A 14,340-nucleotide genomic window follows, 5' to 3' on the forward strand; every position below is an offset into this window, starting at 1 on the left:
GTTTGAAAACCAACTAAGTTTGCCTTGGCTAAACTGGGAATTTTGAGGTCTACCCCTTCCTCTTTCTTCCTTCCTTTTTTTTTTTCTTCTAAAGATTTTATTTATTCATTTGACAGAGAGAGATCACAAGTAGCCAGAGAGGCAGGCAGAGGGAGAGGGGGAAGCCAGCTCCCCGCCGAGCAGAGAGCCTGATGCAGGGCTCGATCCCAGGACCCTGGGATCATGACCTGAGCCAAAGGCAGAGGCTTTAACCCACTGAGCCACCCAGGCGCCCCTACCCCTTCCTCTTTCAAAGGGGATGGTGTAAGGGTGAAATGAAATGTCTGCAATGTTCTTTGTTGGAAAATATACACAACGGAAGTGCTTCTTGTCATCTATATGTAACTGCAAAACAACAAAACTGTCCTTAAAGGGCATGATCCTGGTTTAGCCTGGAGCTAAGGAACGGTCTTAGGCAAGATTGTTCTTTCACTAAAAGAACTGTAATTAGAGTCACACATTGCATTTTTAGATATCCCGCATAACACTGTTGCAACCTCATCCTTCCTTTAAAAAAAAAAAAAAAAAAAGACTGTACTGACATTCTTTCACATCCCATTTGAAACAATATATTAGGACTATAACCTGCACATTTCATTGCTGTAATCAAGAAAACAAGTATGAAAAAAGAAATTCAAAGTCTATTCATGGCTAGGCTGTTGGGTCACAGAGGTGGGGTGAGAAGGCGCGGACTGGCAGAGATGCTGGCCCTGGCAGGACTCTTCTCGCCCAGCCTTTAGGAAGAACAAATGACCCCCTGCACCATGAAGACTGACCTGCTTGAGCTGCTCATCCAGATTCCAGCTCGGCTGCCCAGCTGTGGAGACTGAAGGTGGGGCCTTGGAAGCATCTTTGGTATGGTCTTCTTTAGCTTGCTGGCCACGCAGTGGGAGCCCTGGTGCTGGAAGCAGACCAGATCCAGGCACTGCTCTGGGGTCCTGGCGAGCCACTTTCTGCACATGGAAATACTTGGACGCGGCCTGGGCCTCTTTCTCAGCCACCTCTGCAACTTCATCATCCCCATCCTCATCTTCCAGACCTCCCTCCTCCTCCTCAGGCTCGGAGTTCACGTTGCTCTGTTCAAAAACTCGGGCCACGGTGGCAGCCGGTGGCCCTCTGGCCAGGGGGCCCAGGGTAGGGCTGCCAGATGGCCTCCCGGGGGGCGCAGAAAGGAGAGTCTGCTGTGCGACCAGCTTCTGGGCATACAAGAATGGGGCTTCTCTCATCTGCTGCCCCTGCTTCTCTCTGGCATCCATCTGCAGAGGCGCCAGGTGTGGGGCCTGCTGTGGCGGTGGCTGCCGCGGCTGCTTCTGTCGTGCCAGGGGCTCCATCACTGCCTCAAGCTTCAGCCACCAACTGGCATGGCTCTGAAGCTGGGGACAGCCCGGCAGGCACACTGGGTCTAAACCTTAAGTGATTAACAGAAACCACAAAGAAGGAGAAACAAGGGGGGGAAAAACAATGGTAAAACAGGTATTAAAAGACTTTCTTTTTTCTGATAAAGGGTGGGGGTTCTGAACACTAAACATATGCTTCTAAAGCCTGGGTTCTAGGAGGAGGAAGGGTGGGAGGGCAGGGGGGGAGTGGTAGGGAACAGTGTGAAGAACAGGAATTAAGAGAGGAAATGCGGGATGAGTCTCAGCAATGGTGGACGGCTGTGGGTTTAAAAAGAAGTACATCCTGATGGCATCTCCCTGCGAACATCTGTGTCCTGATCTTTCTTGACATTATCAAACGCTGGCCTCTTTATTACTGAAAAGGCAACCGGGTTTGCACTGCACAAAGGTTGTGAATATGAAAAATCACAATAATGAAGGAAAGAAGGGCCTGCCTACAAAAGAGAGAATGAGGCTTATGTTCCCAGGCCCATCAGAGAAAGTACCGTCCTAACTAGACACAGAGCTATCAGGCAGACAGAATGAGTTCTCTCTTACAAAAGCAGAACACAGCAAACTGCTCTTAGGTTTAAACTTTTCAGATTTTCCCAGATCGAATTGCCGGCCTGCTTTTCAAGTGGGCTGAGCCCCGCTAACTGTACATTACGGCCTCAGAAAGAATCCAATTTCAACAACATGAAAGAAACACCCAAGGAGGCAAGAGTTTCAAATTGCAGTGGTCACTCAAAAAACAAACAGGGGGGGATTCCTCTGGAGATTTTAAAGTTAATTAAACTGAAACAGACATCGATATTGTCTAAACAACAAGCTAATGCCTCTTTTTCATAAACAGCCAAGTGAATCTCTTCACAGCCCTTTTTCTTCTGATTCACTTCTACTATGATATCTAGGACAAACACAAACAGAAAAGGCTTTCAGGCCAAAAGTATTCTGGGGGCAGGTTTATCAGCATTCTTATACCAATCAGTCTCCAAACACAGCCCCCTTTCACACCCTCTTCTCCACTCTAGCTCCTCCTTTCCCTTCCTCCTCTCCAGAGCTCCAGCCCCAACAAACCTCACTTGAGTTATGTTTCCTCGTCAAGTCTCCATAACTGAATGGATTACTATGCACGGGCAAATTTTAGGTGAACAGGACTTGCAACATGGTGTGCAATGCTGTCATCACATGAAAGAAGCTCCACTGCACAGGTCGAGACTTGATATTTGCATTGTTTCACTGTTTTAGAACTGAGTATAAAGATTAAAAATACTACATGTCTTCAGCATCTTCAAAAATTCATGGGGGAAGGAATCACATCCCCAGCAATAAAAACCGCTTGCATTTACTAATCTTTTAATGAGTAGGGGGAAAAGGTGCAATTTTTAATGCTAGGCAAAAAAGTAAAGATAAAAATCCTCATTGTCTGTTCATCTGAGAAGCACTGCTTTTGCCTTTTGGAATCTGTGAAAGATTCAAATTCCAATTTGCCTCTTACTGCCTTTACTTCCTCTCTTGGCACTTGAGAAAGTGTGAGTTATGCCTGTCGCACTGCTTTCATTCTGCTTTAGCCCTTTTTATAGTGTAACATGAAAAGATTTACACCCACATTAAATCCAGCTGGCAAAAGTATTCAGTTAGGATAAAAACAATTAGCGTAAAAAAAATTAAACAAAAGAATAAAGCAAATAATTCGGCGGTCATTTTAATTTTCCTTATAATCACTACAGGCAATCAATCACAAGAGGAATCACTTTTCAACTGAGTCCTGCCAGTCTTTGAACAACTGCTTCTTGTCCTGTGGCACCATCTTCTCAGTGTGCTGTCCCCAGCAGAGGGGGAGGTGTCTCACTGCCTCTTTAGTAAGATTGAGATGACTCAGTTCCACAACTCAATACACACACCCTCCCCCAAAGAGCCCATCTACGCCGTCCCTAAGCCGAAAGATCCAAACAACAATACCACCTGCCTACAATTCGAAAACTTGTGTCTCAGAAATCTAAACCACTTCATCACTTCACGCGGCCCCCTCCCCCATTTCCCCTAAAGTTCTCGGACCACCCTGCCCGGCGCAACGGACTGCTTGAAGCTTTGAGCCCGGCCTCCCCTTCCATTCCCGCTACCTTCGCTCCCGGATCCCTCTGGCCCCGGTCCCCTTGAAGCCCCATACCTCCTTCCCGGGTTACGCCAGCACCCCCCCCCCCAGGCCAGCCCTATCACTTTTACCTCTACCAAGCCCTCCCAGCCAATCCGCTGGCTCTTCTTCGATCGCCCCAACCCCACCTACCCTCGCCCTCTCAGTTCCCGGGGGCCCTCACTCTTCCCATCTCTTTATCTCAAATCACCCTAAGGGTTGCAGGGCGCTTCAGCTCTCCTCCCAGCTCTCTCACTTTTCCTCCGTCGGCCCCGTGCTCTGCCAGCCCGCGCCTTCGCGTCTCCCCCCACACACCTGCCTCCCCTCGCACCCCTCCGGCCCCTCCACCTGCTACAGCCCCCCGCTCCCGCGCGACGGAAGGAGCCGGGCCCCACGCGGCTTACCTGTGCGGGGCGCTCCGGGTCCGCCGGTGGGGGTGGTGGCGACTGCTCAGGCCCCGGCGAAGCAGCTGCGTCTCGGACTCCTCCGCAGCCGGGGGCCACAGCCGGGGCGGGGCCCGCACCGGAAGCGGCGCCGCGGGGCCGGGGCCGCGAGCCCGGGGCGGGGTGGGGGCGGGGCCCCATTGGACAGGGGCGGGGCCTAAGGCCGGAAGCGGCCAAAAAGGGACCGAGGGGCGGGGTCAAACGGAAGTGACTTCTAGGGACGGCCCCGCCCGATCGAGTCGTTGGCGGAAGCGGACTGACGCTGGCGGAAGTTTCCGCCAATGGGAAAGCGCAGACATCGCGGCGTTCCGGTGCGAGGACTTCCGCGCGGAGTTGGAAAGAGCCGGTCGGCGTCCACTCTTAGCCTGTTTTCTAGTTGCGGGGTTTGGTGAGGCGCAGCGTCCTGTTGGGAGGAAGGTAAATTAGGGACGAGGCGTGTCCGTGTTTTCTTCTGCTTCCCCTCCCCAGTTCACTGCTCTCATATCGCTCTTCCCCCGAGATTCCCGCTTCCAGATCAGTTTTTTCTGAACTTCTCCGACGGAGACCTGGCTGTCCCTCGAGGGTACTTCATTCCTTGGAGAATTAGTATTCTCACTCCCCAGGTTCAGGAGGTCGGGGAGCTATGTGCCGAATACGGTCACCTCTTGTAAAAACCCTTGCTTCCCCAACGCTTTTAAGACTTTGCCACCTGTTTAACCGCCTCTTCCAGATCGTCTTGCTTCGTCCAGCTCCTGTCTTACTTTTATCCTCTCTAGCTTCCACCTTGATAATTTCAGTCAAACTGCCGGGTTACCGTCCGGGCCTCATCTCTAGCGGCCCTTACATCAGCCTACCAGTCCTAAATAAAAACCTGTACCTTGTCACCAGAAACGTTATCGCGTCACAGATTACTAATTGGAACATCCTTCTGCCCAGTTACAGCCTGATGTCCTTTCAGCTTGACTGTTCAAGAACTTAACTTTTTTTTAACTTTATCAGTACCTCTAATCCGTTGAAAGCCCCCATTAGTCCACATTCTTCACTCCCCCCTCCTTTTTAAAAGGTTTTCTTTTATATTTATTTACTTGAGAGAGAGAGTGGGCAGAGAGCATGAGCGAGGAGAAGGTCAGGAAGCCTGAGGTGGGACCCGATTGGGAGACTCCAGGATCATGACCTGAGCTGAAGGCAGTCGCGTAACCAACTGAGCCATCCAGGCGTCCTTCACTTCCCCTCTTAATGCATCTTAGATACAATGGTATCCCATTACAATCCTACTCTTACTCCTAAGCCTGCCCACCACTCTTTTCCCCACCGAAGTTTTCCACCCTAGATGGACCAACATGCTTCTCCATGCCTGTATCTTGTTGTAGAAAATTGACTTGCTGAACAGACTGGCATCACTAAATTATTAATTTCAACCTTAAATGGGCTCTGAACAATGCCTGGAAATTTCATTACAATATTTTTCTAGTTAACTTGCTTTTCTCTGTCTCTGCAAATCTATAGCCCTACATTTCCCATACACCTTCCCCTGATTATCTTACTGTATAAGTAATAGAAAAAGCAGAATGCCCTATACCGCCCAAATACAGAAACACTAAATAAAAAGAATACATGCACCCCTATATTTGTTGCAGCATTATTTACAATAGCCAGATGATTATAAAAATAGCCTGAGTGTCCATCAATAGAGAATGTATAAAGAAGATGTGATATATACACAATGGAATATTATTTAACCATAAAAAAGAATGAAATCTTGCCATTTGCAACACTGGGATAGAATTAGAGTATAATGCTATGTGCAGTAAGTCAGGCAAAGGAAGACAAATACCATATGATTTCACTCACATGTGGAACTTAAGAAACAAACAGTGGGGGGAGCCTGGGTGGCTCAGTGGGTTAAAGCCTCTGCCTTCGGCTCAGGTCATGATCCCAGCATCCTGGGATCAAGCCCCGCATCAGGCTCTCTGCTCAGCAGGGAGCCTGCTTCCTCCCTTCTCTCTCTGCCTGCCTCTCTGCCTACTTGTGATCTGTCTGTCAAATAAATAAATAAATAAAAATCTTTAAAAAAAAAAAAAAAGAAACAAACAGTGGGTGTCTGGGTGGCTCAGTCATTAACTATCCGCCTTCTGCTTAGGTCATGATCCCAGATTCCTGGGATCAAGCCCTGCATTGGGCTCCCTGCTCAGTGGGGAACCTGCTTCTCCTTCTCCAGCTCCCTCTGCTTGTGTTCCTTCTCTTGCTATCTCTCTCAGTCAATAAAATCTTAAAAAAAAAAAAAAAAAGTAACATGGGGTCGGGGGAGAGACAAACCAAGAAACAGACTCTTAACTATAGAGAACAAACTTGGGCGCCTGGGTGGCTCAGTTGCGCAGTGTCTGCCTTCAGCTCTGGTCATGTTCTCAGGGTCCTGGGATCGAGCCCCACATCAGGCTTCCTGCTCAGTGGGAAGCCTGCTTCCCACTGCTTGTATTCCCTCTCTTGCTGTCTCTCTCTGTCAAATAAATAAAATATAAAAAAACCCCCCAAAAAACAAAAAATAACCAAAACCAAACTGAAACAAAAACCATAGAGAACAAACTAATGGTTACCAGAGGGGAGATGGGTGGGGAGATGGGTGATACAGATGATGGGGATTAAGGAGTGCATTTGAGCACTGGATGATGTATAGAATTATGAAATCACTGTATTGTATACCCAAAACTAATATAATGCTGTATGATAACTATACCGAAATTAAAATGAAATAAATGTAGAATGTCTTAAGATCTAGAAATTGACATGTGTTCCCATTCTGTCTTTTCCTTCTATAACTTACTAAATAAAAAATATTCATTGAACTCGCTCTATATGCCAAGCAAGGCACCTGTTTAGGTGCTTGTTAAGCAGTGAACAAAGTCCTCATCCTAAAAGATTTTTCTAGTGTTAAGAGAGAAAAATATATGTGTGCTATGACAAAGAACAAAGCAGAGTAGGGGTTAGACAATGGTGTCAGGTAGCTGCTATTTTAGGTATTAGAGAGGGACTGATAAGTAGAAACTGGAATTGATTTGATGGGCTGAGCCATGTGCATATCTATGAAGGGAGTGTTCTAAACAGAGGAGACAGCAGGTTCAAATTCTCTGAGGCAGGAGCATGCTTGGCTTACTAACGGAATAGCAAAGAGACCCCTAGAGCTGAAACAGAGTGAGTGAGGGGGATGGTGACAGAAAAGAGATCAGAGAGGTAGTTAGGGTCCCAATCCTCTGGGTCTTTTAGGCCATGGTGACAACTCTGGATTGTCAACACTGAAACCACTGGAGAGTTTTGAGCAGAAGAGTGGCCTGATCAGATTTCAGTCTCTAAAAGACTCAATCTAGCTGTTGTGTGCAGAACAGACTGCAGGGCAAGGGGAAAGAGTAGAAGCACTTGCCCTGGCAAAGGAAGGTGGTGGCCTGAACTTGATGACAGCGGTGCAGGTATTAAGAAGTCAGATTCTAGGTCTATTCTGAAAGTAAAGCCACGAGGATTTGCTGATGGATGTGTAGGTTGAAGAAGAGAGTCGAGTCAAAGATGAAGCCAAGGTTTTGGCCTGAATAACTGGTAGAATAGTGAAACCATATACTCACCCAGGGAATGGTATCAGAAGCCGACCCCAGTGGGGTACTACTCAGCAATATAAAAGAATAAAATATTGATATACCCAACAACTTGGCATTATACCAACATAATAATAAAATCATTCTGCTGAATGAAAAAGCTAATCTCAAAGTGACACTCTTGAAAAGATGAGCACTGTAGTGATGGAGAATAAGTCAGTGGTTGCCAGTAGTTAGGGGTAAAGGAGTGAGTATAAAGAAATAGCAAAATGCAGGGTTTGGGGAGATGGGACTCTTCTGAAACCCATAGAACGATACAGCAAAATACAGTCAATTTTATTATATGACAATTTTTTGTAAGCCAAACATTTCATGCATGCTGGAGTTTCCCTTCCCAGTTCCCAGGGCTCTCCCTCTAACCTCTTGCAGTATTGTATCATTCCATCAGTAGTCTATCAAGCTCTAGTTTCAACCATCTTTTGCTTTAAAACAAACAAACAAACAAACAAATCTTTCCCTTGACCCCATAGTCTATGACGAAAGGCTTATCTCACTATTCCCCTTTCCAGAAAAGTTTCTAGAATTACTATCCTCACCACAGCCCAAGTGATCTTATCTTTCCTTAACATGTTCTATGGTTTCCTGTTGCTCTTGGGATCAAGACTGAAATTTCTTCATGTGGCCTGCAGAGCCGTAGCCTTCCTCTTTGGTTTTAACTCTTTCCGTCAGGTGCAGTAGCGTACCCAAGATGGCAGCCTTACTAGATGATCTCAGTTGTTAAAACAGAAAAGTCTCCTCCCATCCCAGTGGAAATATGTTTAAACCCTGAGATAAATCACCCATTCAGATTATAAGGAGTATCATTCAATCTCTCTATTTTGGCTTCCATGATAGAATTGAACAGAATAGCCTTGATATTTTCCAGCTTCTCCCCTCAAGAGATGTAGTCTCTCCTCCCTTTGAATCTAGGCTTGGCCATGTGACTTGCTTTGTTCTATGGAACATTAGCAAATCTGATAGAAAGAGATTCTTTAAAAAGTGCTTATAAATGGTGGCTTGCTCTCCTTGCTGCTGGGAACTCTTCTGTCACCTTGTGAAAAACTCAGAGCTGACCTGATGGGTGAGGAGAGAAAGGATGTCAACACCTAATCTGACATCTAACCCATTGCCAGACATATGAGTGTGGCCCCTTAGACCAATTAGCCTGCCAAGCCCTGGACATGTGAGCCAGGCTACTGTAGACTAAGTCCAGCTGTGCTGGCTCAGACCCAAAGAAACCCCCAGTGAACCCACAGACCAGTGAAAAATAATGTTTATTGTTTTAAAGTTAAAGCAATAAATTTTGAGGTGGGTTAATTTTTCAATAAAAGATAAAGGACACCCAGGGCATTTCTTTGTATCTAATAGGCTGGATTTAGTTGGATGTACTTCTTGGAGCTGCTTAGCACCTAAAGAAGAGAGCCACCATACATCCCCTTCACGTGGCTAATCTAGGTTACTTTATACTGTCCCATCTGATTTCTCACTGTTTTGCTTATTTACAGCAGGGGTAATCTTACATGTCATGTCCGTTGTATTTCAACTTGTTCAGTAAAACTAATAACATTTGTGTGGTTTTCACTGATTTTATTGCTATTTATTTATTTATTAAATATTTTATTTATTTATTTGACAGAGAAAGAGACAGCGAGAGAAGTAACATAAACAGGGGGAGTGGGAGAGGGAGAAGCAGGCTTCCTCCTGAGCAGGGAGCCCGATGCGGGGCTCTATCCCAGAGCCCTGGGATCATGACCTGAGCTTAAGGCAGATGCTTATTGACTGAGCCACCTGGACGCCCCTATTGCTCTTTTTTTTTTTTTTTAAGCTAACGGTTGAATTGTATAAGTATTGAGTGTCATTTGTATGTATGTTTTGTCTTAAATTTAAGCTTACATGTACAGGACGTAAAAACTAAGAAACAACAGGGAAATGGTCATATTATAGAATAATCATGTAATTTAGTCATAACTAGTTAAGGGAAAGATGGCTTCCGTTTGCATTCATGATAGCCAATATTAATTGTTCATGTAATTGGATCTGTCTCAATGAGATTTGACGTTTGAGCATGAATGAGTATCAGTTTGGGGACTCAAGAAACACAAAATGTTTTCCCATTGAAATGACCACTGATGACATTTTCAGCTTGCATTGGTTCCATGAGAGGTTTTGCAGGATTGACTAGCCTCGTAAGGCAGGAGAGGACTGTCCTGCAGTTACTATACCTTTAATGCCATGGAAAATTAAAGTGTGACCAGATGATTAAGGTTTCCTCTTATCCTGAGATCAAGGTATAGCCTCAGGAGCCTCTCGGAGCGTGTGTAAAGCCTCTGCCGAGTAAATGTAGAGAAGGAATGTGACCATCCGGTGGGGTATGAAAGGTGGTGGATCAAGTCCACAGATTCCTGAGGGGACCTCCTCACGGAGCTGGAGGCACCAGTAATGTTGTCTGCGGCCTGACTGGGCTTTCACTGTGCTGCGTGTTTTCCCATGGAGCAGGAAGGGTAAGCCCGTCAGGCTGATGCTTCAGTCCTTTCTTCTACTGCCCTGTTCATATTTTGAATCAGGCAGTTTGTTACTTGGTGTCTGATGACTTGAGTTACCTGACATGTGAGCTTCCACAAGCCTGTCAACCCTGGAAAACTGTCAGCACCCAACAGCTGAGACCCAAAGCTGAGCTTGGAGAATGCCTTCAAAGTAACAGGGACTCCCTTCTTCTGTAGCCAGCCTTCTTTTGCAGGTAGCTGCTCTCCTGCCGTATTCCCTTTTGACCTACTCTCACTGCAAAGGTCCTTTCCAACCTGTGGCTCTGGGATTGGCCAACATCCTGATGGACTGCCTTGACTGTATGGTTCCGTCACTGAGGAACAGAACAAGTCAAACCTCTAAAGCAATTAACAAGTGACTCACTGATCCCAAAGTGACTGCTTTTGACTCACCCTTGGATTGTCTCACTCTCCTTGATGGTTAATTGAAAGCTGTCTTTGCAAACTCCAGCCAGATTTCTGTGATGGCTCTCGCACTCAATGGTCCCGCAGACTGTCAGAGCAAAAGACAGCAGGAGGCGTTTCAAGCCATCTGTCCCAGAACGCAACATCTGGTCATAGGTCTATGCCTCTGGTCAGGGGGTTTTTTGGAAGCCATCTGGCTCCCCACCCAGTGGAGCTGTGATAAGCTCGACACTGTCAAGTGCTGGTGAGGCTAAGAGGAGAGGATGTCTGAGCTGAAGCTGGGCTGGCAGGGAGCTTGGTTGGCTGGAAGAATCATGGAGCCAACCAGTTGCCACAAATGTGTCCACAGACGCCTACACATGCCCGGGGGCTTTTTTCCACCAAAAAAAATATTTATTTCCAAGCACCAACACTGAATGCTGATTTATCAAGAACAGTAATATGCATTTTCTACTGTTAAGGTTGGCCAGGATTCTTGTTCTCTCTGAATTAAAAAACAACAACAACACAACTGTCAATTTCAGGACTAAAGTATAGAGAATTTAGGACAGTAAGTATTTTGGAAACATGGGCTCAGAGGATGCGAGGTATCCTAGAGAAACTTCAGTGAAAAAGAAGCTTCCCAAATATGGGGTGGAGGAAAGGAGTTTCTCAAATATAGGGCTGGGAACACTTGGCTTTGTGCGGCTTGAGGAGTTTGGGTGCCTGGCTCATCATATCTTTATTGTCCCCACAAAGCACATGACACAGCCAGGTCCCCAGTGCTGGCTTACTGCTATCTTAGCCCTCATTCTTAGCTAAAGAAAACTGAGTATAGCATAAAGGGAGCCCCTGGTATTTTATTAAGGTGAACCACATGCAATGCCAGAGAGGTGGAAAGGGCTTGTCTGTATCCTGTGCCTTCATTTACTACTTTATAGCAAGAGCATATTTTGAAAGCTTTGACTCAAGCCAATCTTAACATAGGATTTTCACCTGCTGCAGTTTCAGGGAATAACAGATAACCTTATTTGGGAATCTGATCCAGAAACTTCACCTTTAAAAACTGAGCTGGGGGCGCTCCTGGGTGGCTCAGTTGGTTAAGCATCAAACTCTTGTTCTCAGCTTAGGGCTTGATTTCAGGGTCGTGAGCTCAAGCCCCCTGCATTAAAAAACAAAGAAAATAACCCAACTGAGCTGGGTTTTCAGGCTCTCCAACTGAAGTGAAAGTTTGATTTTATAATGCTTATGACTGCACTGAGATTATGCTGGAAGAGAATAGAGTGGTTCTAAAACTAACTTATCTAACAATAATATCCTCCTGACCAATTCCCTTCCATGCCACCCCCGCCCCCCTGAAAAGCAAACTACTGAGCTTAACTGTGTGGTCATCAAGCAACCAGTCATTTCCTAATATGGACAGTTCAGCCATCCAGTTTCACTTCTGGAATTCAAGTGCTAGGAGAATGGCATTTACATTTGCATGCGTTTTCTACAATTCTTTCTCACTCCCCAAAGCAGTGAAGTCTCTGTGTCATTTGTTTTAACATCAATGATAACATTGACAATGACTGATTTCCTGGACCTGTAATATGGGATCAGTCCTGACCCAATACAGTTGAACCCTAATTGTTTGATAGAAAACTCATGAACAGTCACAAAATTTGAGGGCTTTGTCCTTATGAAAAAGAAAAGTTATCTCCAAAATGGGTATAGCCATTAAAAACAATGAAGTCCATAATTTCTACTGACTTGGGAAGATGCCAGTGGTAGAATTTTAAAAGTAACTACCAAATTACAGAAAAATATGTAAAATAAAAATTATTTCAAAAAAGAAAAAAACTTGAATGATTTAATCTTTTGAAAAACAATTCCCATCTTAAGAATAAAGATATTTACGATGCATGCCCTAACCTCAGAGTCAAGTCTAACTTTTGCTGTTAGAAATGCTATATTAGGGGCGCCTGGGTGGCTCAGTGGGTTAAAGCCTCTGCCTTCGGCTTGGGTCATGATCCCAGGGTCCTGGGATCGAGCCCCACATCGGGCTCTCTGCTCAGCAGGGAGCCTGCTTCCTCCTTTCTCTGCCTGCTTCTCTGCCTACTTGTGATCTCTGTCTGTCAAATAAATAAATAAAATTAAAAAAAATGCTATATTAAGGAAAAAAAGGTTATGTTAAGGAAAAATCTATAGTACTTCTTAACTGATAGTTATTATGTGCTAAGTGCTTCACTTACCTTCTCATTTAATCCTCACAATAATGCCCATTTCACAGGTGAGATAACATGCTCACAGGAGTTAAGTAACGTGCCCAAGGTTAAGTTACATGTTGTAGGGAGCAGGGCTGGGATTTGAACCCAGGGCTGTCTGACTGTAATTCATGCTGGTGACCACCATGCCATGTTCCTCCCAGTAGTGTCAGTATTTCACTTGTAACCATTTGAGTTTATTATTATTATTTTTTAAGATTTTATTTATTTATTTGTCAGAGAGAGCGCGAGAGAGCGAGCACACAAGGAGGCAGAGTGGCAGGCAGAGGCAGAGGGAGAAGCAGGCTCCCTGCTGAGCAAGGAGCCCAATTCGGGACTCGATCCCAGGACCCTGGGATCATGACCTGAGCCAAAGGCAGCGGCTTAACCCACTGAGCCACCCAGGTGTCCCTGAGTTTATTTTTTAATATACAATTTATCCTAGTGTGCCATGGAGAATCAATAATGTCACATATTAACTTTGCAATTTGGCTAAAAGAAGCTATGTCCCGCATCAGAGAGTAAAACTAGAGCATTCTGAACATGAGGCTGACCTGTATCTTGCATTTGCAGAGGACCAACTGAAAGAACATGAGCATGAAAGTGTCTAACAAAGGACCAGAAACAGCCTAAATGCCCATCAGTTGGGAACTGGTTAAATAAATAGTTAAATACACTATCAAGAAGTGAAAAAGAAAGTGAAGAAAAAATGAGGAAGTTTTTAATGGACTGATATGGAACACTTCCCAAGACATTAAATGAAAAAAAGCAAGATTTGTTAAAGGTTGATTAGTATGTTACCATTAATAATTGTGTTTTAAAGGATGTACGTATGTAATCATTATGTGGAACAAGCATGACTCATGGGGTATATCTCATGGGGTATACTGTATGACTTATGGGGTATACTGCAACAAACAGATCCAAAATGTGACTCAGCAAAATAGTTTCTTTTTTGTTTTGTTTTGTTTTTGTTTAAAAGATTTTACTTATTTGAGAGAGAGAGAGAGAACAAGCAGTGGAGAGGGGCAGAGGGAGAGAGAGAGAGAAGCAGACTCCCTGCTGAGCAGAGAGCCCGATGCGGGGCTGGATCCCAGGACCCTGAGATCATGACCTGAGCCAAAGGCAAATGCTTAACCAACTGAGCCACCCAGGCGCCCACAGATAGTTTATTTCTTGCTTACCTGACAGTCCTGGGCAGATACTCAGGTCAGGGACATGGCTGTCTTTCATTGCTGGTGTTCAGGACCCTAGGCTCTTCCTTCTTGTGCTGTCCCACCCCATAGTCACAAAGTGGTACACGTTGCTTCCAGTCACATTACATTGGAGAAAACTTTGTCATATGGCCACTCCCGAATTGGAAGGGGTGTGTGCCTGCAGAGAATAATGGCTTTTGGCAGACAGCAAGAGGTCTCTGTTACAGTTGGTCTTTCTGGTCACCAAATATACTCATCCTTCCCCAAAGGGAGACCACAAGAAGTCCTATCCAGTTATGGCATTCATATGAAAATTTGGATCGTAGTCCTCTTTAATTGGCCTGAACGAATTTCCTCACAGTCCAGCAACCTATAATTAA

At 45.3% G+C, this 14,340-nt stretch overlaps 1 protein-coding gene across 1 annotated transcript in view; it reads right to left on the reverse strand.

The window, feature by feature from the left end:
- Positions 1-4,029, reverse strand: part of ARID3B (AT-rich interaction domain 3B) — a 55,400-nt gene extending 51,371 nt beyond the window's left edge. The window contains exons 1-2 of the mRNA XM_080807572.1: positions 3,954-4,029; positions 816-1,447 (exon numbers count right to left, since the gene is read on the reverse strand). Of these exons, the coding sequence (XP_080663698.1) occupies positions 816-1,370 (555 nt within the window). The 5' untranslated portion in view covers positions 1,371-1,447; positions 3,954-4,029. The remainder of the gene's footprint in view (positions 1-815; positions 1,448-3,953) is intronic.
- Positions 4,030-14,340: the final 10,311 nt, after the last annotated feature.

Source organism: Martes martes (assembly GCF_963455335.1).
Source record: "Martes martes genome assembly, chromosome: 7".
Taxonomy (NCBI): domain Eukaryota; kingdom Metazoa; phylum Chordata; class Mammalia; order Carnivora; family Mustelidae; genus Martes; species Martes martes.